The following is a 25,071-nucleotide window of genomic DNA, read 5'->3' on the forward strand; positions in this document are numbered from 1 at the left end:
AAAAGGGCAATCAGAAGAGAACAGGAAGAGAGAGGATTAAAATACATAGAAGAAGATGAGATTTTTCTTATTGTCTTACTTTCTTTTTTCAGAATGAGAGTTTTTCTTATTTTCTTACAGTAAAAAACTCGTCGAACAAAAGGAACAAAAATGCGTCGAACCTGTCGGAAAAACTCCTCTAGCAGTGACGTAGTCCAGCGATGGTGTAGATCCCAGTTCTTGGCTGGATGACTGATGTCAGCCGTGTGTAACAGCAGAGACAGAGCCTTGGGTTTGTCAATTCTGAGGAAAACACACACCAGTCTTACTGATAAATACCTGTTTGCTCTAACACATGACAATGAAACTAAAACAGAGAGCTAATATAATATAATTTAATATAATATAACATTATATAATCTGATTTTATTTACTAAAGTTATTTATTTATGGGGATAGCAGTGTTTATTACTACAATTTAAGACAGCTCAAAAACCAGCATCATTTATTTGAATAAGTTTTATCTCACAATAGACATTCAAATTAAACAGACAAATGTATAAAATAAACAAAATAAAATGCAGTTTATTATAGTCAGTAGATAAGGATAAAAATTTCCAATGAATCAAAGAAAAAAAATATACATAAATTCAAACAAATATGTTCTTTGATTTATTGGAAATATAATTATATTTTAATTTAGAAAATTATATTTTGTCTCCATCAGTATTTGTTTCTAGATTTCCAGCAAAAAATACAAATAAATAAAAGAAAATAAAAATCAATAAACCATTTAGAAGCAAATCTGTGTAAGAAATTGTGAATAAGAGGAAATTAAATTTGAAGCTTCAAGACATTTATATATTTAAAAAAATAAATTAAGACCAATAGGTGATAAATATGTGTTTTTCTGACACATGACAATAAAATGAACTTTTGTGTCATTTCTCTGCATTAAAAACCACAGTAATCTTTTCAGGAGATTAAAAAAACATCTAATTGTGCTCAGATTTTGCAGTCAAGTCTGCAATCAAAAGACAGGATCTCAATATGAACTCCTCAATAAAATAATTTCTAAGCTGGATTCATTTTATTTTATTGTATGTATCATTTGTCTATTTTTATTTCTCCACAGGAACAGTAAAAGAAACACCTTGACAAACATCTATCTCCATCACGTCTCTCCAGCTATGAAAGAGCAAACTCTCAACAATAACATCTTGCTCTGGGGAGACACAGATGAGGCAGGAGCAACAGACAACAGTGAAGCATGTCTGATGTTTGTTGTAAAGGTTTCTCACCCCTCGGGCAGCTGGAGGAAATTCTTCATGGCTTTGACCTGCTGGAAATGGCAGGACATGTCAGTGGCCAAAACCATCTCCACCACGAGCGCCCTCAGCTCTCTAAAAACACAAGCAGAATAGCAGATAGAATGGTAAAACACTTCACTATTTTCTGCAGGGTGTTTCTTCTTCTCTGAGAACTTATCTTATACACCAAATTAAACATCCAATTAAAGATTTTCTAACTTTTTGAAATCTATCTATCTATCTATCTATCTATCTATCTATCTATCTATCTATCTATCTATCTATCTATCTATCTATCTATCTATCTATCTATCTATCTATCTATCTATCTATCTATCTATCTATCTATCCATACACACACACACACACACATACATATATACACACACATATATATATATATATATATATATGCAAATAATGCATAAATAAATAAAGAAATAGCTTCCAAGACCATTATAAAATTATGCATTTCACTCATTAAAAAAAAATCCCTATATAAGAGTACCCAGTTACTAAGGCATTTCACAGTATTGTAATTGGAGAAAATGTATTGTCAGTTGGCATGTTTTTCTGTTCTCTGGAAACAAAAGAAGTGAAACAATGATGGAAATGATCAGGTGCTGGATGTGAAGTCCTGCTGTACCTCCAGTCATCTTTGGAGAGGTTGTACAGGATGTTCATCTCGTCGTCGTCCTGCAGCAGTCGGTACGCCGCGCTGACGTGATGGCTCTCCAGCACAGAGCGGTCGTTGTATAGAATAGCTGTGTCCGACCTGCAGGAATCAGTGTAAACTCACAGAATCTGGTCTAACAGTTGAGATGACAGTGTCCTGCAGTGTGACTCTTTTAGCTTGATTCTAATTATTGTATATTTATGTATTGTGCTGTTTTAAATTCATATTAACCTGGAGAACACGTGAATTGCAAAGGGCTTTGTAAGTGTGTTGCTAGGTGTTTGCTTACTGGAGAAAAGAAGTGTAAGTCTATGATATTATTTAGTTTCTCTTATATTGTGTAATCAAATATTGTAAGGCAAAGTAGCAAAATGCTAATTCGATTTTTTTTATGTCTGAATATACAGTACTATTAATCAAAATTTGGGGTCAGAAATATTATTTATTATTTTTTACTGATTTGCTCATTTCTAAAGAAATTAATATTTTTATGCAGAAAGGACATATAAAATTTAGCAAAAAAAATATGAAAATACAAAAAAAAAAGGCAAAAAAGACATTTATATGATATAAAAGATTTCAGTTTCAAATATAATTAAAAATATGTATCATGCTTTCCCCAAAAATATTGAAAAAGTATACACTGATAATAATAAGAAATGTTTCTTGGCAGCAAATCAGTATATTAGAATGATTTCTGAAGGATCATGTGACACTGAGGAATGATGCCGAAAATTCAGTTTTGACCACAGGAATAAAAGACAATTTAAATCATATTCAAACAGAAAATGACTATTTTAAATTGTAATAATATTTCACGGTATTCCAGTTTTTTTACTGCACTTTTGATCAAATAAATGCAGCCTTGGGAAGTACTGTATAAGAGACTTCCTTAAAAAAATCCTTACTGAGTCTAAACTGAATAGTAGTGCAGACAAACTAACCCACAGACCAATGTTTTATTCCCATTCTTCTCATTTGTCCCAGGTCATGTTTAATAGTAGTTGGCTTCAGCCGGTTGAGGTGTTGTGTGTTTGTCAGTGCAGGAGTCTGATGGATGACTGTTACCTGGTCTGGATGTGGAAGTTGTTTGTGGTCCCGGTGTGTTCGTAGTCATGAATGGCAGCAGCGAAAAGCATTGCAAAAATCTCCAACTCTGTCAGCCAGTGCTGGAGAGGGAAAACAATGTCCCATGAGAAATCCTTAACATCTAAATGAAGTTAAATCGAGAGCAATTGAAGCCTTGATGAAATCTCCAATTTCTAAACTGTTAATCCCATGTGTATTTCTTCCAAAGTTTCCAAAAATATCTCAATAATGTTTGTGCTCAGATTTGCCAAGATACTAGAATAAATATAGACTAGATATAAATAGAATAGATACAAGATACAGAGTAGATCTCAATATGAACTCATATTTCAATATAAACCCCAAATATTTCTACCAACACATTCTTAATGAAAAAGGAAAAGATATCAAAAATATCTCAAAATGTGTTCAGATTTGCCAAGACACCAAAGTTAACAATAAGAACATTTCTACCACATTCAGCTCTAAACTCTTACTTTAGGACAACTATTGACTCATGTCGAATAAAATTTAAACATGAATGAGCAGTCAATTATGTATTTATTTCGGAGCAATAAAAGGAAATAATTAATCAAATCAAATAAATTAAAATCAATAAAAATATTATGTGGTTTCAAATGAAAATGCATCTCTATACCCTTACTTTATCTTTGTCTATTTGTATTTTAGAAGAAACAGAAGAAAGAATTTTAGTGGAAAAGCATGAGACAAAGTTGATTTTTAAATTAAACATGAGTGAGAACTCAATGAAATCTTTATTTGAGAGCAATGAAAAAAAACAGTAGCAGTGGAATAATGAACAAATGTTGACAGACATGCTCTGAAGGACGCTTGCTGCATTCCCACAGGACTTCATCTGAATATTTAATCACCTATTAGAAATTAGACACCATCTCACCTCATCTGTCTTGAGTCTAGCGTGCAGAACAAACACTGAAGTGCAATGTGATGAAAGAAGCGGCTCTCTGAGAAAACAGTAATTGTGTGATGGCTAGTCAGACGGAAGATAAAGCGATTTGGGTCAATGGCATGTTAAGACTCTTATATGAGTAAACAGTGAGAGTTTCTCTTCAGGAACTGCTGCTTCATGATTGTCCTGATGATTGTTCATTAAAAAGCTTAAGGTGTGTGTGTGTGTATGTGTGTGTGTGTGTGTGTGTGTGTGTGTGTGTGTTTGTCAGCAGAATTAATGATTATGCCGCTGGGTTTCTGTGCAGTTACTCTTGAGTTGGTGCCCACAGGCATCGACATATTGTCACAGTAACATTATCAAGATGATTAACACCGTATCTGCATGGAACAACGTAACATTAGATCATTATAATCAAGCAGCCAGTCTATGCAGCATGAGCTCGGTGTGAAGCGTTGATAATGAAAGATAGTGATTGAGTGTTGTTATATTTTATATTTCCTGTTATAACACAATTCTTCCATTGTGAAGTTAAACTAGAACTATTAAAACAGTTGGCAATTAAAAAAATATTAGATTTATTAAAAAATCTGAATGTTGCCTTAGAAATTAACTGAAATAAGGCTGAAGTTCTAAAATTACTTAATAGGTTGAAGTAAAAACAAAATAGTATAACTACAGCTAAATGAATGATATAATATAAACTATAAACTCTACAGAAATACACAAAAACAAACCAACAAAAATAACAAAAGTGCAAAAATTTATTACAACTTAAACTAAAATTAAAATGAAAACTGTATGAATAAGAACTAATTGAAAATACTAAAAAGACAGCATATAAATAATATTTAAAAAATAAAACTGTAAAAAAAACTACATATAAATAATAAGTATATTTTGAATTTATTACTATTACTATAATAAATGAATGCATATATTTAATTTGATATATAAATATAAAAAAATATTAGAATATGATATGTACAAAGTATTTTTGGCAAATGTGTAGCATGAATGAATATAGCATTAACATTATTTGGTATTTAGGAAATTACACTTTCTTAAATTGTATATTTATATTTTACATATTTAACTGCCTTATTTTATGTATGTATGTGTGTGTGTGTGTGTGTGTGTGTGTGTAATGAAGAAACAATTAGAATGTGCACAAAAGATCTTAGAAGGGAGTATAATTATTATTATATTAGACCTCCTGACCTATTTCCCTGCAGCTGTGGGGCTCTGATGTGATCTCTCTGTGTCTGTGTTTCATCTTACCACCATCCCCGTCTTGAGGAGCAGGTAGTGCACGGTCTGAGTGACGTCGGCTGCGTGTATCAGGTTGTGGTAAGGGTTTTTATGTTTGTTGTATCCCACCTCCAAAGCCTCCACAAATGAGACCAGCGCTGAGACGGGGATCTGTCAGAGATACAGAGTTAACAACTCTAAAAAAAGAGCATCACGGCCCTCAACTCTCACTTCCACCAGAGCTGTCTCACCTTGAAGCGGCTGATGAGGTCGTATCGGGTGAGGAGCTCATAAAAGATGAATTTGAGAGCGTGGTCACCGCTTGACTCATTCAGAGCAAATACATCAAAAGACCACTTATCCGCATTCTGAGAAGAAGAAAGACCCAGAAACAAACTCAGAGACAGCACACAGATGTGGAGTGAACTATTCCTTTAAGAGTAAATCATATTTTGGGCACTTTTATGTCCCTATAACTTTTCTTTGTTGTTATATTAAAACAAGCACTGTATTATGACTTCATTTATATTTTATGTTTGTTTTGTATCATTCTACCCTTGTCTCAGGCTGAACTTTCAGTCTTGAAAATAGATTGTCATCTATTACTGTATGAACATGACAGTAAAACATTTCTGTATATATATAAAGTTGATCAAAACTTGATCCGATTTTTATCATATTATTATAATAGAATGATATAAATGTATATACAATACAAAAATAAATCAAGTACATAATATACAATAATTACTAAATAAATATAAAAGGAATACAATTAAATAATTGTATTCATATTTTTATCAATATTGTTTATTAATTTTTATAATTGAATCACTATTAAAATAATCAATCATTAGTCATTTGATTACATTGTAATAATAATGAATTAATAAATAAAAATATTGTAATATAAATATTAATTATGTATTATATTACAAAAATATAACATTTTAAAATAGCTACTACAATTATTATGACAAAATTTGAACAATGAATTAATCAATGAATGGATTTTTGTATATAATTAGCAATTCAGCTGTAATGTTGTCAAATTAAATAAAAGAAGTGTGAAAACATTATTTGATTGCGTGTATTTAGGATATATCTGTAGCTAGCTATGAAATTACCCTTAGCAAAAGAAAGGAGTCAACCATTTTTCATTTTTCATTTAATTCCACCACAGAATGCTATTAATACACACTACATCATCTGAGATATGGTGGAAATGTTCTTGACTTTCAGGGGAAAATGATGAAAATGAAAATCTTCTGTCTCTTGTTAGCGAACAAATAAAAAGTACATGAAAAACTCAAAGAGAAAAAGTAGTCCACATGGCCAAAAATAGCCAGAGTTGAAGAAACATTTGCTTCGGTTTTTGATTTTTTTTGTGTGAAACTTTGAGAGCAAAACCACGAGAAAGAAGCTGAAAGATAAAGCACTGTCTGTTTCTAAGAATGCAAGTGTGTGTGTGTGTGTGTTTTACCTTAAGCACAGCTATGACAGATGGAGGGTAACTCAGTCCCATCATGTTAGAGGTTCTCCGGTACATTCTGTTAGAACGAGATGAAAACATCAAGTGAAAGCAGCAGCACAGACCACAGGCTCTACAAACACAATGCCCTCATCTTCACCTACAAAACCCCAACACATCAAACATAGAGGACAACCTGCACTTTCTTTAAGGAAATGCTTTGTCAAAGCAATTTGTTTGTGCAGTGTTGCTTGAAATGCATTAGAATTTAATGAAATGATGCTAACGGGTGAGAGAGAGAACTGTGGCAAAGTGACTGTAGTTATTCAGACTTGTCAAGAGGATGATGTATATGCATACGCTGACTCACTCTGAGCTCAACACAAAGATTTATAATCATTTCACTGAAGACTTTAATCCTGCCTGGCAAGAAGGAAAAAAAACTGAGGAAATAGATTGATTCATGAGCAATGGAAGATTTTGGCTTGTGTTCTCAGGATAGAAGTAAAAAAAAAAAAAAAAAAAAATTGTGTTGTGATTTATTTTCCAGTGTTGAATAATTTACTAAAAATAAAATTATGAATATTTTATTATTATATATATATAACTATCAAAATCAGTTTTGGTCATTGAAATAAAGTTGAAATAGAATAAATATTAGATTTACAAAAAAGAAAAATATTTAAATGTTGCCTACCTGAAATAAATAAAAAGTTTAGGATCAAGTACTAAAACCACCAAAACTATAACAATTTTCAGTATACAGATCATTATATCTATAATTATTAATATTTTTTATATAATTAAGAAATTATTAATATTTAATTTGATAGATAAACAAATTATATATATAACAATTTAATAACTAAAACTTTGGTGCAAAAGCAAACTCACAAATCAAAACAAAAGCACAAATCAAAAAATTACTTGAACTACTTAAAAAGGAAAAATAAAAATATAAAATTAAAAAGCTAATTATAAATTAAAAATCGACATCAATATCTTAATAAATATTATAATAGTATATAAATAACATTAATATAACACTGTTATATGTTCTTTGATCCTTTGAAATGAATGAGTTTGACATTAAGACATCACATGAAAAAAGCATAGAAATTTTAAAGGTTTAATAGCCTGTTTAAATTGTAAGGGTAAAGGAAAAGGAAAACTAAATTAAATTTTGACATGAAAAAAAAGAGTTTTTAGCATACTGCTTTGTGTTTAACCCCACCTCTCCACGAATATCCCAGCCTGCACTGCGTGTACGATGCTGCGAAATCGTGGCTTCTCTTCGGTCCTTCGAAGCATCAGGCCCATCTGCCGTGTGAAGGTGGAGGCCAGCCAATCACGGACCTCTGACGGCACAGAATCTGATTGGATATCACTGAGCTCATCCTCGGAATCGACCAATCGCCTTAGAGAAAGAAAGAGAGGGAGGGAGGGAAGGAAAGACACGTTATACATGTCATCTCCACTTACTCTTAAAATATCAGCTGTGACAGGTAATTGTTGTGCATATAAGGAGGATAAATGACTATTTTTACTTATTCTAAACTGTGATTGATGCTCGAGCCAAGACCTACTGGTTTAGGACTAATCCATCCCTCATCTGCATAATTATGATAATTCCAAGTGTGTTGTAACTTGTAAATAAGGAAAAGAAAATATTTGCTTTGAAATGGCACTGGATTCACATTTAACGCATTTACACTTCTAAAACCATCTTCGCAGTAACTGTGCCATAAACATCTGTGTATCCAGGCATTAGCTGTTATGACGGATTTAAGTTCACAACATCACAGAGCGAACATGAATCTGATCAGACTGGACCGGTGGTCTGTGTGGTTTGGCATGTGAGCGGGTTTGTTGTAATCCCGCGCCGCAATGACGTTCAAGTTACATAATTCCATAAGCTTTTATCATTTCTGCCATCTAGATGTTCACAGCTGTTATTCTTCACTCTGCTCGTCAAAATAAAAAGATATTAGAAGCACTGGAGCGCTGTGATCGAGCACTGCATCGTCCTGCAGTGATATTAAATACTGTCATTGAGCGGGAATGAAACAGCACTGATAAGGATGGAGTTTTTTGGCTCGTTTCATACCGTTTCTGGAAAATGTTTCGCTACACTGCACTTAAAATGGCTTCAATAAATATAGATGTGCATAAAATAAAGTTTTAATTAAAACCAACATAAATCAGCAGTAAAGCAAATACATACATACATATATATATATACATATATATAAATTATATATATATATATATATATATATATATATATATATATATATATATATATATATATATATATATATATATATATATAAAAATTTTTGCATTTAAATAAGACAAAATATGCTCTCAAGAAAATAATGCCCCAATGCAAAATAAATCTTAATATTCCTTAATAGGCTTCAATTTAATTTTATATATTTTTTTGTTTTTTTTTACGTCACATTAAACCAGATAACTGCCTGAAAATCCTCACAATGGTAAAAAACTATGGTATAATATCACAGTTAATATCACAGACTATCATATTCATATACCATTGCACTTGTATGACACTTCAAAGGTGCTGTTAAAAAAAAAAAAAAAAAGACCATGATATTTTATGTTAAAAATATTTATATCCTTCATAAATGTACAACGGAGTCCAAGCAGTTACTTTGCAACTGATGGCTTTCATGAAACAGCAAGAGAAAACCAATAAGTTTGGAATGGTATAGCTGTGTTACATTTTTTTTTTTTATTTTGGCAACAGGGAGTGGGAAAGTAAAATAACAGTGTAAAACCCACACAGTTTACCTTGTTTCCTCGATATAGACCGATTCCAAAACAGTGGCAGCATATTCAAGGTTTTTCTTCAGGTCCACGAGAGACGCCTCTCCTCTCTCCAACTGTTTTACCAAGCATCGTAATCTACAAAACAAGCACATGCACATACATTCATTCTATAACACAACTGAATGGCTGCTCATTTTACAAAGCAATTATCTGAGAGCACAAGCCAGCATCAGCGTGACAAATTCAGCTCTCGATTCTGCAAAACAATGATCAATATTACATTTCCCTCTCTGAAAACATAAAAACCAAAACCTGAAATGCAGAAACAAGAAACTATTTCTAGGGGTGCACCGATCACGATCGGCCGATCATTAATGCGCATCTCGTCAGTAAAGCCGGTTCTCTAATCAGCGGTAAATTCCATCAGGTGCGTGATTTCACATAGAGCAGCTGTTACTACGCAGAGCCATTGTTAACTGAGAAGATGCGCAAATCCACGTTCATTTTCAGCGTTTATTTGCACATCTTCTCAGTTAACAACGGCTCTGTGTAGTAACAGCTGCTCTATGTTAAATCACGCACCTGATGGCGTTTGGTTCTGCGACGCCGCCCTGCTTCTTCACCCCTCAACTTGGTAGAAGAACACATTGTAAAATGTATTGTGAAAAAACGATGAAAACAAGATGGGAATAGTAAATAAAATTTTATTGGACATACAAGAATGAATGAAACGTTAACAGTTGTGGTGTGCGTAACTAGGCAACCACGTTGTCGTTCACATTGCATGACGTCACCGAAGTATGTCCCAGAACGTGCATACTCTTTTGCTACACACTCAAAAGTATGTACTTTTTCCTCACAAAAAAAGTACATACTTTTAGGTCGTAGAATAAGTAGGCGAATTGGGACTCAGCATGGGTAACAGAAGGAAAGGACTCCATGCAGACAACAGGAAAAGACTGGTTAATAAAAGGAGGCTAATGACTAATAAGTGAAGGCACCTGGTGCAATTAACAGGAGTGCAATTATTGTGATGAAGGGACAAGGCTTTGTGGGAATTGTAGTGCCTACGGTGAGGTGCCTAAGGGGAAGTGAGACCACTAGTGGACACCCAGGGAAACAGAGACCAGACAGCGTGACATTACCCCCTCCTCCACGGAGCAGCTACCAGAGCAGGAACACAGAGACCAGGAGGGTGGTGGAGCGGCGGAGGACCAGGGGGAGGGACGGAGGGCCAGGTAAAATGGGGAAACAGAGACAAGAGGACCAGGTAAAATGGGGAAACAGAGACAAGAAGTGCAAACACAAAAACAAGGAGCCCAGGAGGGAGGTGGACCGGCGGAGGATCAGGGGGAGGGACGGAGGGCCAGGTCCATGGATGGAAACAGACAGAAGAGGAGCAAAAACAAAAACAAAACACAAGTCCAGGAAGGACATAACATTCAGTCCCCAGGGCCGAACCGACAGGGCAGGAATCCAGAGAGGAGGAAGGTGGAATTGGAGCCCTGCGGTCGAGACAGAAGCCCACCAGGGTGGCGCAGAAGACCTCCACATCCGTGCGGTCGAGACAGAAGCCCACCAGGGTGGCGCAGAGGACCACCGCATCAATGCGGTCGAGACAGAAGCCCACCAAGGCGCCGCAGAAGACCACCACATCCGTGCGGTCGCGACAGAAGCCCACCAGGGCGGCGCAGAAGACCACCACAGTGGGATCGATGACACAGGAGAGCAAGTCTGGTTAAGCAAGTCTGAAACAGAGAACATGAACAAGTTAAGGGTGGCCTCCATGGCCACGACAGGATCAGTCGAGCGCTCAGAGAGTTCGGCTGAGACGTGACAAGGCTCTGGAAGTTCAGCATAGGTGAGGAGAGACTCTGGGAGTTCAGCTGAGATGAGGAGAGAATCTGGTAGTTCAGCAGAGCCGTGGAGAGACTCTGGTAATTCCATGCTGTTTAGACTGGATTCAAGAAGATCAATGGTGACTTGCCTTTGCCCATGAAGAACAATGGTGACTGGACTTTGCCCATGAAGATCAATGGTGACTTGCCTTTGCCCATGAATATCACCGGTGACTTGACTTGACTCTGGAGGGTCAACAGGAACCTGACTCGACTCTGGAGGGTCAATGGGAACCTGACTCAACTCTGGAAGGTCAACGGGAACCTGACTTGACTCAGGAGGGTCAACCGTGGCTGTCATCCTGTGCAGAGGCGCTGGACAAGCAGCCATCTTGTGCCATGACTCTGGACCGGAGGCCATCTTGGGCCGTGGAAAACCCAAACCCCAGCGGCCCTGTTCATCCCGACACCTGAACTCAAATCACACTCTTATACCTCAGTCAAACACAACATGACTAGTAATGCGAGATAAAACACTAACATTTCAGTTGTGTCAGATCAGAAGACTACTTTTTTGTAGTGCTATGTTTCAAAGGTTCCTCAATTAGTTTGAGACCTTACATCTTTCTTAGCTCTTTTTCTGCCAAGCCTCTATTGTGACGATTGGAGACCCAGTGAAACATAGGGAACGAGAGATCCAATTGCAGTAGGGTTTATTAGGGTAATCCAAAGAGAAGTAAACAAGCCAGGGTCAAAACCAGAAATTTATCCAAACAAACAAACAAAGAAGGAACAGGAAAGGGAATAGGAATGGGCACGGGAACAGGAACAGGAACTCGGAAGACGAGAAGACTGGGTAACGGAAGGAAAGGACTCCATGCAGACAACAGGAAAAGACTGGTTAATAAAGGGAGGCTAATGACTAATAAGTGAAGGCACCTGGTGCATTTAACAGGAGTGCAATTATTTTGATGAAGGGACAAGGCTTTGTGGGAATTGTAGTGCCTACGGTGAGGTGCCTAAGGGAAAGTGAGACCACTAGTGGACATCCAGGGAAACAGAGACCAGACAGCGTGACATCTATTTGCTCTTAATTTAACCTCATTGCAATCTAGGAAACAAGTTGAAACTATTTAAAATTAAAACAATCAATTTTATTTTAGTATCATTGATTTAGTATTGCAGTACTTGGTAATATGTTTTGTTTAATATTTGTTTATATTTCGTTTTCACTTTAATATGAGTTAGAAATTTAGTAATTTTGTTGTTTTTAAGTAGTTTTAAATAAAATAAATAAAATAAAAATCTGAATTGTTGGTCAGGCAAATACATTTTTTCAATATTTAGTTTTCACTTTAATTTTAGTGAAAGTTTAAGTAATTATTTAAACATTTTTTATTTATTTATTTATTTAAATATTTGTATATAGTATTTACTCATTTTATTTATTAGTTTTATTAAAAATATATTTTTAATTTTCATACATTAAGTTAAACTACATAAACTACCTTGACTATTTTGGCAACTAGTAAAGTAAGTTTAATGTTTTTGTGTGTGTGTGTGTGTGTGTTTTATTTTATTTTATTTTATTTCAGTAACGTTTATTTTTATTTTGAGTAATAAAAATGTTTTATGGTTTAAGTCTTAGTTAACAATAATTACCCTACAAGAGATCTTACTCTATTTGTCTAGGGAGTTTATTCCACACAGTCAGTTATTTTCTGCATGCAAACTGTTCTAGAAAGTAAATATAACAGGCTTGTGTTTGAGATCCATCAGAAGCATGGCAACAATAGCCGTTCTTAACGCTCTGCACACAAAGCTGGTTTCAGCCGGGATTGACAGATGTCTCAAGACATGCGGGTGGAACATGACGTTTGATTGGATGATAACAGCTGCCCATGTCAGCAGCTGCCAATCAAGTTCAGCAAAGCAAAATCATTTCATGACAAATTTCAGCCGATTATTTTTTGCCACAGGAGAATATCTGCGGCCTCACCTCAGTGCATGCTTCAAATACTGTACGGAGAAAATCCTGAGCATTCGCAAGATGTTTATTCACCTTTACGATATCAGACCTGCTGGAACAAAGTCTGCTTTCTTCAAGCTTCTCTTACACAAAAATGCTTTGCCAGATAACCTAAAATGTGATTAAGGTGGTAACATCTAAACAAACAGATAATATTCCAATCATTATTATCTTATATAATTAAATCAGGTTAAACACATCAGATTACACTTTTACAAACTGTAAGAAACAGCTCAAAACAAACACAATGCTACTTTTTTGCTCTAGCTTATGTACTACTCAACTACTTTTGGCTCTTGGACACTATATAAAAAAAAAACCTTGTTGCAATTAGCTATCACAACTTAAAATTAAGCATTAGTGGAGAGCATTTTAATAATCTAAAGAACCTTTTTTCTTACATGAAGAACCTTTTATTGAATGGAAAGGTTCCTTGAATGTTAAAGGTTCTTTACGCAACCATTGAAGAGTATTTAAAAATCTTGATTTTTAAGAGTCTGTTGTAGCGGTAATGAAAAAAAACTATTATTTTATGAGGAGGCATTCTCATATGAATTCACGCAATGTGAATCATACAAAAAAGCATAAAAGCCCAAACTGTCACTGTGGATTGTGCGAATAAGCTACCAATTCGCCAGATAGCAAAATACTCTCAACTTGCCATGAGATTGTGTTGTTGAAACCACAGATGTTTTCATGCTAAAGTCTATTGGGATGCTCAACACGACTCAAGTTGGCTGCCAAGAGCTAACATCCTTGAGCATTTATGAGCATGAGAGTTATTATATTAAACATCAACCCTATTCATCCATCATATGAGCCTTTATAGCTGTGGAAAAGTGATTTCTGCCAGAGAGAGGAGAGCGGTAGAGCCCATAGTGTGGCTTCCATTTTGAACGTTTATTGATCCAACGGGCTATAAATTCACTCCCCCAAGCAAAGCCACCATTCACACTGACTGCTCATGAGATATTCATGCAGAACTGCTCAATCGCTTCGAGGCCATGTTTTCATGGCTAATGAATCTCCGATTGAATTTGCATCATTGTGAGAAATTCACAGATGCTTCAGATTTGGGCTCTGGTGAACAATGAGAGTTTTGAAGAAATTTCAAAAGATATTGTCAACCATTTGTTCATGTCGAGAGTTCATCTGTAAGATATTGCATGTGCACACAGAGACGAGTATGCCTTAATGCCAATGCAATGGGTTGGTTCAAATCCCCAGCCCTAGGTGCTAGGTCTATACAAGCAATAATACTAACATCAAGCAGCACTAGCTAGAACAAAGGGGACAGCTAAACTCAGATTTCGGTTTGATTCAAACCGCATGCATTATGAGACCCGCTTCAAGCTTCGTTTAATCCCTGGTCTGTTATTTTTCTTCCAGGAAACAGTTTGAAATCCAGATAAGATGTGATGGCCAAACAATCCAACAGCTTATTAGAGCGCTGATCTCTGAGCGGGGCAACGGAGGGCAGAGCCACAGCACCACACCGAGATTAAAAACACACAGACGCACACACTAATGCTCATTTCTATTCAGATGTGTGCACAGTGTGGAAATCACATGCACTGTAAAAGAAACATTGGTGTAGGATTTGCTTTGAAACCATTTTCACAAGTAATTAGAGAGAAAAGGCAAGTAACATTGAATTAAACATGAAATAGAAAGTTAAATGAGCATTGTTTCATGACGCCAATCTTTCGTCTGGGACAGCCGAAAATCATCCAGTGTGTCTTGGGGTTAAAACACCTAAATGTCTGCTTCAAGCTACCATTCATTGGATATGATCAAATTTCAAACCCTTGCAACCATTGTTTCTTGAAAAATATTAAGACCTTTTACCATTCAAAGGTTTATGAGATATTCTAAAAACACTACTTTGAAACAACAACACACTAAGTCAGTCTCTCAGCGGCAGCCAATCAGTGGGTTAAGGGTCAGACTGGGCAGGGAATCAATTAATGACGAACGATCTGAAATAATGATGAAACACTGTGTTGCCGGGGTCTGGAGAAATGTCAGCGCATTGTTTTACTCTGTAATTAGACGGTTAATGAGAGCCTTGATGAACAGCATGCTCTCCATTTCCATGGGTAAAAGGCCTGAAGAACAAGGACGGACAGAAAGACTCTGGGAGTAAATAGAGGAAATATTTGTTTCATAATCACAGAAAAATGTAGCTACAAAACAAGCGACCGAATTGTAAACGGCTGTGATCAAACACGCTGCTGTTAGAAGAAGAGAGCTGTGATGTAGAAGCTGGTTTTAAATGAACAGGAACGGAGAATTAAGTACTCCTCTGGTTCGCTCTGTGCTCTACCAAAGCATTTAAAGTGATAAATGAGGATCCTAATGGGGGACTGGTGCACTATTCCAATCCATAGTGAGCTAAATAGTCTGCCACCTATACAGCATACTAACTGAAATCAAACACATTGATTTGAAGCATTCTTTATGAGATCAGCAAAATGCATAGTAAAAAATACAAGAAATGAATTTATTATATTTATAGTCAACATTTGTCTCAATTAGATCATGTATAGATCAATTCACTTGCTAAAGCACACAGCCCTTGAGGCAGACAGTCTCTGATATGCCTCCAGTGAATAAAATAAGATGACCATACGTCCTCTTTGCTTCTTTCCCCCGAACATGAGTAAAAATATGACCTAAAATGTCTTTGTTTTGCTATTGTCAGTCTCTCTACACCCCTCATGCATGGTTTGTATATGTATTTTGCACTGCTTGTTGATCTCACCTTCTTGTGCTTTAGGATTGGTCGATTATGTACAAAGCCTGCATGCTATTGGTCAAACCACTTTTCAGTCTTTACCATCAGCAAGTTTGAAAACTATAGGAAAACATGAGTAAAAAAACAAAGCCAAATACCAGACATTTTAGGCAATTTATAAATCCTGGCCAGAGAAAAAGAGGCTGATAGTCTTCCTACAAAAGCACAGTCACTTATTCTCAAACACACAGGCACAAAATGAAGAGGAAAAGAAGTTGTAAGAGCTTTTGTACAAAATCTACATCCAGTATTCCTCTCTTGTGTATCCACACAAATTGGAAGTAAATGACACAAGCACATCCCATAAACAAACATAAACACTGGATCTGGATTAAATAGACAAGCACAGTTAATGAGGGATGCAGATGGCATGCTGGAGACACTATAGGAAGAAAAGATTGCAGAAGACTCTTGAGTGTAACTACAATGTATCTGTATCTATGAAGTATTTTGTTTAAAACCGTGTGCCATGTGACCATTAACCAGCATTTAGAGAACCATGAACATGCAAATGAATTATTAAATGGGTGAAATTAACTGAAAATCAGAAAAAGAGGTATAAAGACCGTTTTCAATCTTGTGGAGCTTATTTTGTAGAGGTTTAGAGTTGGATTGTTAAGTATGAATTGATTTTGAACGCAGTGCATTAAGGGACAGATCAACAGATTTAGCACATGTTTAATTTGAGGTTACCAAACTTGCTTGGATTTTTGCTAATCCATAATAGTTAAACTGCACTGTGACTAAATACATTTTCGGGGATAGATGAGGACCGGCACTCGGGGGAAATAAAGATTTCTAATCTCCTTATTTTCAGAGAAAAAAGGTCAGTTAGTCACACTGTTGCCCAATGTAATCCAATAAAAGCAATCCGATTTCTGAAAGGCCACTAAATCTACATATTACTCCATCAGATGAAAACATCATGGGTTTCTTTGGCAGACTGACCTGGTGCGCGCGCGCACACACACACACACACACACAACAAACAATCATCAGCTACTGTTTATGGACACAATGGCTCTGTTCCAATCCCTAGTGAGCAGTATTTTAACGATGCATGTTGAATTAAAAGACATGCATTCATTACAGTTGAATATAATACACAAACAATAAAAATATACATATATAATTTATAGGTATATAATATAATATACTTCACAGTGTAATTTATTCCTTCTTATTATTACTGATGTTGAAAACAGATTTTTGCTGCTTACTTTTTTTGTGGAGATTTTGTAAAGCGATACCATTCAAGTTTGGCAAAAGAAAAAGAAATGAATACCTTGATTCAGCAAGGACACATTCAGTTTCACATCACAAAAGATTTATATTTCAAATAAACACTGCTCTTTTAAACTTTCTATTCCTCAGAAAATCCTAAAATAAAAATGTTTCATGGTTTCTACAAAAACTTTAAGCAGGAAAAACAGCAGTATTAACATTGATAATAATAAGAACCACATGACTGAGCAACAAATCAGCATATAAAAATTATTTCTGAAGCATCATGTGACACATAAAGACTGGAGCAATGATCCTGATAATTCAGCTGCGCATCACAGGAATGAATTTCACATTTTAAATTGAAATAATATTTCAAATATTACCATATTTTAGATCAAACAAATGCAGCCTTGATGATCATATGAGACTTAAATATTCCATCTTAATGGAATAGTTTATGTATGTTTATATGCAGACTATACTGTATTGCTCACTTACATTTACATTTACATTTAACTTATACTTCAAGATCCAGGTTTCTGGAGGAGTTTCTGATTCCCGCAGTCCACTTCACACAAAATGACAAGTTCATTTTTGCCTGTGTTCTCCTCACATTTTACCTTCTAGTTGCTATTCATCTTCATCAAATGTGAGTGGTGCTCATCTGTGCCAAACACGCCACCACAGTGTGAGGGTGATGTGGGTGGTTGCCAGGGTTTTGCTGCGGTTGTTAAGGTGGTTGTTTACTTGCCCGAGTCAAAAAGCCCACCCCCAAATCTCTATTCTGGTCTACTCAATGCACGTCCAAGTAGAAAAGTAGCAGCTCACCTCTCTTCAACATATCGTATGAGTAATAAATCATGATCTGTAAAATAAATTTGGGGGACTAATTACACGGCTTATAGTTTAGCAAGCACGAGCAATTCAAATAGTGACAGTAACTCCCTTAGCATGCAAGATAAATAGCAAATTATGTCAGAGTAAATTAGCTTGGTCATATTCTCTGTATTGGAGTATAAAATATTCATAAGTCAACAAGCCAAAGTTAATAAGCAAGCTATGTTGAAACACTGCATGAGAAGACAATGCATAAAAATAATATTACTTGTGCTCTTTGTTCAGATTAAAGTCTCCTGCATACAAATAAATACTAAGATGTGTCCTTAATTCAGTTGTATTTATTAACCGTACAGAGCCATTCTTGACCAGACACTAATATGGATATACTAATGTTTTAAACACAGACTAGATTTACTGCTTTAACGTTCCCTTTCAATATAATACTTCAAACCGTGGCTAATTGCATGAAGGTCTGTTCTGAGCATTTCAGAGATTGGTTTCTCTGTGAAACACAGGCTGTCCAGCACTGATTAATATTCCATTAACAGCACAATTAATCCTGATTCATTAGGAGAAGAATAACAGACCAGCACTAATGCAGAAGTCCAGCAGTGAGTGAGGATGGCTTTAATATATCCTACAAGGGTCACAAACCCAGCTAAAGAATCATATTTTCACTTGTCAGTGTTGCCATTGACCTTTTTCTTCTGAAAAATGCACTTACTGCTTTTTTCAATAAAATAAAATTAATAATTGTAATTAATAAAGACTTGATTAACCTGTTTGTTCTTCCAACAAAGTTACTATATTACTTAAAAATATACCACATCATGCTGTATGGACTCCATAGTATTTACATTTATCAAATGAATCAGCGCCGGTTAGTCAGGTGTGTGAGCGTCGCCTTAACTTACATTCAATGTATATTTTCTGTAAAAGTTACAAATCTACCAGAATATTTCCATTATTCTCAAAGGCTTATCATGACAAGCAAAACAGATTTGTGAACCTCAAACTTCCCAAAGGAAGCACACACAAGAAAGCAGCGCAATAAATGTGATTTCCTTTAAATATTTATTTAATATTTGTTGTTGTGCACTAAATTTAGCTTTAACAGTTACCATAATCAATTGAAATCCTATATGTAACATGTGAGTAGGCCTAATCAATATATAAAATAAAATAAAAATAAAAATAAATTTATGTGTAATATGCTCAGAACAAAAGTGTGTGTTCTACTTTATGTTTGTGGTTTAGTTTTTTACTTATCATTTACATGCCTAATTGTGATTATATATAAATTGTGAATTGTGAAATGTAATTGTGAATATATAATTCTTTAATATATATATTGAAATTCTTGGGCTGTCAACTGATGAATCGTGATTAATCGCATACAAAATAAAACTATGTGTTTACAATTTATGTGTAGATTTATTATGTATATTTAAATACACACACATGCATGCATGCATTTAAGAAAAATATATATGCGTATTTATATATACATAATAAATATACACCGTAAACACATATTATGTATAGTTGTAAACACAAACTTAGATTTTGGATGCAATTAATTGAGATTAATAGTTTAACAGTAGTTAAACAATAGTTTGTTTGTTTTTTTGCATAAATGTATTGAATGGCTGACATTAATACATTTATAGGGTTTTTGTTCACTATACAAAATGTGTGGAGGTGAATATTATAGGCAAGACATGGAAGAACATGTTTATTTATTATAGATGAAATTAGAATGAATCAAACAAATAATCAACAGGTTAACTGATAATCAAAATAATTGTTAGTTGCAGCCCTATAAAATCATGGAAAAGAACAGCAAGAGCACTGTGTTCAGAATCAAGTCATACTGGTTTCAAATGTCATGAGGGTTAGTAAAAGATGACTAATGAATGTTGCATTTTTTGGGAAACCATTTCTTTAAAAATGTTCCACCATTAGCCACTGAAACACACACACACACACACACACACGCATTTGAAGACAAACATCAGCCAGAGTAAATAATTAATAGTTGGTCCAGAGCTGGCTCAATATCCATCCTGTTAGTAGGCTCTGTCAGACCGGGCCGGCCGAGCCCAAGCAGCTGATGGATTGGTGATGCCTGGCACCACGTCGCAGGAGGGCAGAGGTAATAAAGTGGCATGAAAGGTTCATTAACCTCAGGAGAGATACTCAGCGGTGAATAAAGCAATCATCTGTGTTCATCTGAGTGTTGACAGGATATGAAGTCTGCTGCAAAGTTGATGTGAGTGAGAGTTTAGGACTGCGCAGGCGTTTGATCAGACGATACGGAGGCCTGAAATTACTAGTGCAAGGAACTGCCTGGACTGCTGTTTATTTTGTTCACAGAGAGGAAAAATCCATTTACAACTGCCAAAACAAACCAACATGAAAGTCAATACTTTAAAGGGACCAGCCATTTTATGGAAGAAAGATTGTTTTTGCTCTTTTGAAATGATAAAAAATTCAAAAGTTCTTTGCACACATGCAGATCAGCTCAAAACAGCACCTGACAGGAAAAGAAGGGTGGAGTAGAGAGACATGAGAAAAGATGAAAGGGGCGGAGAAAGTGAAAGGAGTGGGAGGAGCATCAGAGGAATGTAATTAGCATGAATCTAAAAAAAATTATCATTATCAAGATTGGGTAGCTGTGGAAAGACATGAGGAATCATCAAACAGGGACATTTGACTGTCAGTGGACACAAGCACACTACTACTGTTTTCCTGCATGCAAATGTTATGTATACAAAAAATGATGTATATTAAACAAATCCCTCCTCAAGGAACAGTGTGTCCCACAATGCGATGCACTCAAAGTGAAATTAACCAAAAGCAATATCAATCACAATTTTTAAAGACACCAAAAAAATCTAAAGTAGAGTTTGTAGCTGTAAAAATTACTTGATTCTGACAATATTTCAATATTTCTCTTTCTGGAAAAAACGGACAAAAAAATGATTTTTAAAACACTAAATATTGAACTATAACAAATATTGTATTTAATTTTATTGATTTAATTCTCTTTACCTTAATATTCTCATGCACCAATCACTAATTAACTGTACATATTAAATGCCTATTTATATTTAAATGTTTTTACTTAATATCATTTATATATTATATACTTTATTATACTTTGAACAATAATTATAATTTAACGTATTTGAAAGAAGTGACTTATGCTTACCAAGGCTGCATTTATATGTTCAAAAATACAGTACAATTTGTAATATTGTGAAATATATCAATTTAAAATAACTTTTAAAATTTAATTTATTTACACAACTCTGCATTGATATCCTGCAATTTTGCATTTATATCTCGCAATGCAGAATTTAGCAAATCTATACATTTATATCTACGTAGCAATGCTGCATTTAAATCACAAATTTGAGTTTATATCACAATTCTGCACTTATATTTTTCAATTCTGTTTATATCTTGCGATTCTGCATTTATAACACAATTTTGCAGTTCTATCGCACCAATTTTTAAGTGTAAGTTACATTGATAATAACTGCTCAATTCATTTAGTATAAAATGAGTGAAAGACCTTCAAGTCTTCCTCCTGTGTGTCCGTGTGAATGCTCTCACACCCGTGTTTGTAACTGTCCTGTTGTGTCTGTAATGACAGAGTTTGCCATAATTACCCAGAAGACTCCCATTGAGCTGTCAATCAGAGAGGAGCTGCACAGGAAGTCATCCCTCCCTCTGTTAGCAGAGGAAAGTCTCCGCTGAGCAGTCCCCAATTAAACCCCCTCTCTCTCTAATATTAGACCCGGCTTCACCATCTCTCTCTCTCATTCACACTGTCTTACGCTAGGTTTCAGCATCGGCTCTCCTGACATCTTTCTTTCTCTGTTATTGTCTCTCCACCTCTTCTCACTCATAATTGCAGAGTGCTCAGCGCAGGCCGAAGTGCATTTGTCAAAGTTCTGCCTTTATTCTGAGTTTATATCTCGCAATTATATCCCATTATGTTTAATTTCACAATTCTGAATTTATATATTGCAAATCTGAGATTATATTTCAAAATTCTGCATTTAAATCACAAATTTGAGTTTATATCACAATTATATTTTGAGACAAACTCAAAATTCTGACTTTTCACTCAATTCTGCACTTACAGTATATATCTTGCTTTTCAGAGTTATGTATTCATTAAAAAAAAAAAAATCTGAATTGTGAGATTTTTTATCCCAAGGTGGAAACAAGCTTCTATATATGGGAATTTATCAGAAATCTGAAGAAATATATCCATGGCTTCTGTAAAAAAAAAAAATAAATAAATAAATAAATAACAGGAAGTCAAAACTGACCCGTTTCCTTGATCTAAAAAAAAAAGAGAAAAAAAAAACACCATAAGTAACTCTACTCCATCACAAGCTTACTAGAATCATGTGACATCACTTCTTATGGAAATGTATCAGAAACTATAACTAATTTCTGATATTAGCTACTCCTGGAAAACCCCAGCTCAAAAAAAACTCAACAGGAGGTCAAAATCATTCCATTTACTATACATGTTTCTGGTCACGCTACAGCATTTTTATACCAGCCCCTGCTGGAAAATCCAGTTTAAACCAACTTGAAGTCAACAGGAAGTCATAACAGACCCCATTTATTTTCTTAATGCATGTTTCTGGAACATTTTGTGGAATGGAAATGTTCCATGCATGGTAATAGCTCTTAATGGATCCATTCCAAAAAAACAACAGCAACAGCCTGACCATTAGAAAGGAGGTTGTCCACCTACACCAGTTTGGTCCAGCTACCTTCAGGTGGATTCAGCTAGATTTTTCCATGCTTGGGTGAATGTTACTGATTTTGGCTAACACATACAAGAAATACAAGTTTTAGAGAATCACATTTATTTCTGAAAGAGGTTTCACATGGATGGTGATGAGTTCAGCACTCCTCAGATCTTCACTGCCTTACCTCTGAGATGTTTTCTTGTACTTCCTCCTGTAACAAAACAAACACCATATTAATTAAACCTGCGTTCAGCTATTGTGCACAATATTGGGTTCATTTCATAAATAATACTAAACACACACACAGTATATTTAAACTGTTTCATCCTGTTTTAGATCAAATATTTATCATAGCTGTCATGTATTTATTTTAATTGTAGCATAAATATTAATATTAATAATAATAATTATTATTATGCATTTTATAAGTTATATTATTTTGTCACAAAATTTTTAGGTTGTTTTTTATGGCCCTGCAAGTTGCAAAACATTTTTACATCCACTTTGGAAAAATTACTTAAAGTGCTCCATGCAAACTCATGCCCTTTCTAAATAAAATAATTTAAATAAAATTACTTATAAAATAAAATACAAATTTAGTTAAAAGTTATTTACATATAACACACACAAAAACATTCCCTCTCTGAAAATAAAATAAAATTAAATTAAATTCTTATTGTATACCTGATTGATATCTAATCAAAATCCAGTAATTTTTATTTATTTTGTATTTGTTTATTTATTTTTTCTTTTTTTCTTTTTTTTTTCAAAAGGCATCAAGTCAACATTAAGTCAACTTTTCATACAGACTGTTTAAAGCACTGCTTTTTATGGTGTGTAGCTGACAGCTACAGATATATGTCTCTCCATAAAGCACATTAACAACACAAGGACGATGAAGCAATTAGTCAACGCACAGGAAAATTCAGAGTTGCCCAATCATTACTCATTCCTGCCATGAGCCATCATCACTGGTGCCTGAAATTACTCCTTAGAAAAGGAAACTCCTCACTGTCCCCTTTTTCTTTCTAAAGTCCCCAAACACAGTTATGAGTGTGGCTTCACACCACTGAAGTGTTGATTGCGCACAACCTCCCATGCAGAAAAATGTCCACGAATGCGAAGGCTTTCTGTGAGATTAAATGCTGATGCGGTCAGATTTACCCACTGCGGTAACCTTTAGCATCCACATATACAGCTGCCTCAACATGCCCAAACACAGCAAAACAGCTTAACGTCCTGTGAACTGACCTGACGTCCTGTGACGGGCAATAATCCAAACCCAGTGAAGGGACTAACACAATTTTGGCAAAAAGAGCTCTTGTTTTTGGCTCTATCTTAGAGAAAAACAAAGTTCTTAAAGGAATAGTTCACTCACAAATATTAAGATGTGTAATTACGTTGAACACATCAAATGTGTGCATGTGCATATTCAAACCTCATTTTGTGATGTCAGTGACATCAAAGGCACCTCTTTTATGGTGCTTTTTGGAGCCTGACAGCCACTGATTACCTTCTACTATCTTTATAAAGACACAAACAACTGAGATGTTCTGTCAAATTCTCAATATTCTCCTTTTACACTCCACAAAAGACATTAAACTACATGTATTTTAAAGTGAGTGTATATCTTTTCCTTTTTAGTGAACTATTCTGACTCTGACTTCTGCTGTACATTCAAGTGAAATATAACAATTAACAATAAACATAAGGGAGAGAGACTTGATTTCATTCATAAGGAACTGATTGAAATAAAAAAAAACATATGTAAGAATTAGGACAGATTTTCATGACAATTAAGAAATTTAAAAATAAACAAATCCTCAATGTGAAAAATATATAATTATATATTGTTTTATTAATTAATTCATAATTTTATATTTTATTCAAATACAGTACGTCTCAAAAATGCAGTTTTTTATTTTAATTATTTCATTGTTTATGTGAATTATTATTTTTATACTATCCATCATGATAGTAAATAATAAATAATAATGTCCACGATAGTAAATAGAATACATAAAAAAATACTTTCACCTTACTAAATTACTGGAGGTAATGCTCAAATTAGGAAATTGAA

At 34.7% G+C, this 25,071-nt stretch overlaps 1 protein-coding gene across 3 annotated transcripts in view; it reads right to left on the bottom strand.

The window, feature by feature from the left end:
- Positions 1-25,071, bottom strand: part of LOC132096063 (dual specificity calcium/calmodulin-dependent 3',5'-cyclic nucleotide phosphodiesterase 1C-like) — a 70,974-nt gene that overhangs the window by 7,918 nt on the left and 37,985 nt on the right. For 2 of the 3 annotated variants that reach the window (XM_059501186.1, XM_059501187.1), the window contains exons 4-12: positions 9,501-9,614; positions 7,921-8,103; positions 6,699-6,765; positions 5,467-5,583; positions 5,246-5,386; positions 3,034-3,134; positions 1,936-2,064; positions 1,281-1,382; positions 162-282 (exon numbers count right to left, since the gene is read on the bottom strand). In XM_059501186.1, coding sequence (XP_059357169.1) covers positions 162-282; positions 1,281-1,382; positions 1,936-2,064; positions 3,034-3,134; positions 5,246-5,386; positions 5,467-5,583; positions 6,699-6,765; positions 7,921-8,103; positions 9,501-9,614 — 1,075 coding nt within the window. Of the gene's footprint in view, positions 1-161; positions 283-1,280; positions 1,383-1,935; positions 2,065-3,033; positions 3,135-5,245; positions 5,387-5,466; positions 5,584-6,698; positions 6,766-7,920; positions 8,104-9,500; positions 9,615-23,175; positions 23,203-25,071 lie in introns of all 3 variants that reach the window. The other variant, XM_059501188.1, reaches the window with a different exon arrangement.

This window comes from Carassius carassius, chromosome 20, assembly GCF_963082965.1.
Source record: "Carassius carassius chromosome 20, fCarCar2.1, whole genome shotgun sequence".
Classification (NCBI taxonomy): domain Eukaryota; kingdom Metazoa; phylum Chordata; class Actinopteri; order Cypriniformes; family Cyprinidae; genus Carassius; species Carassius carassius.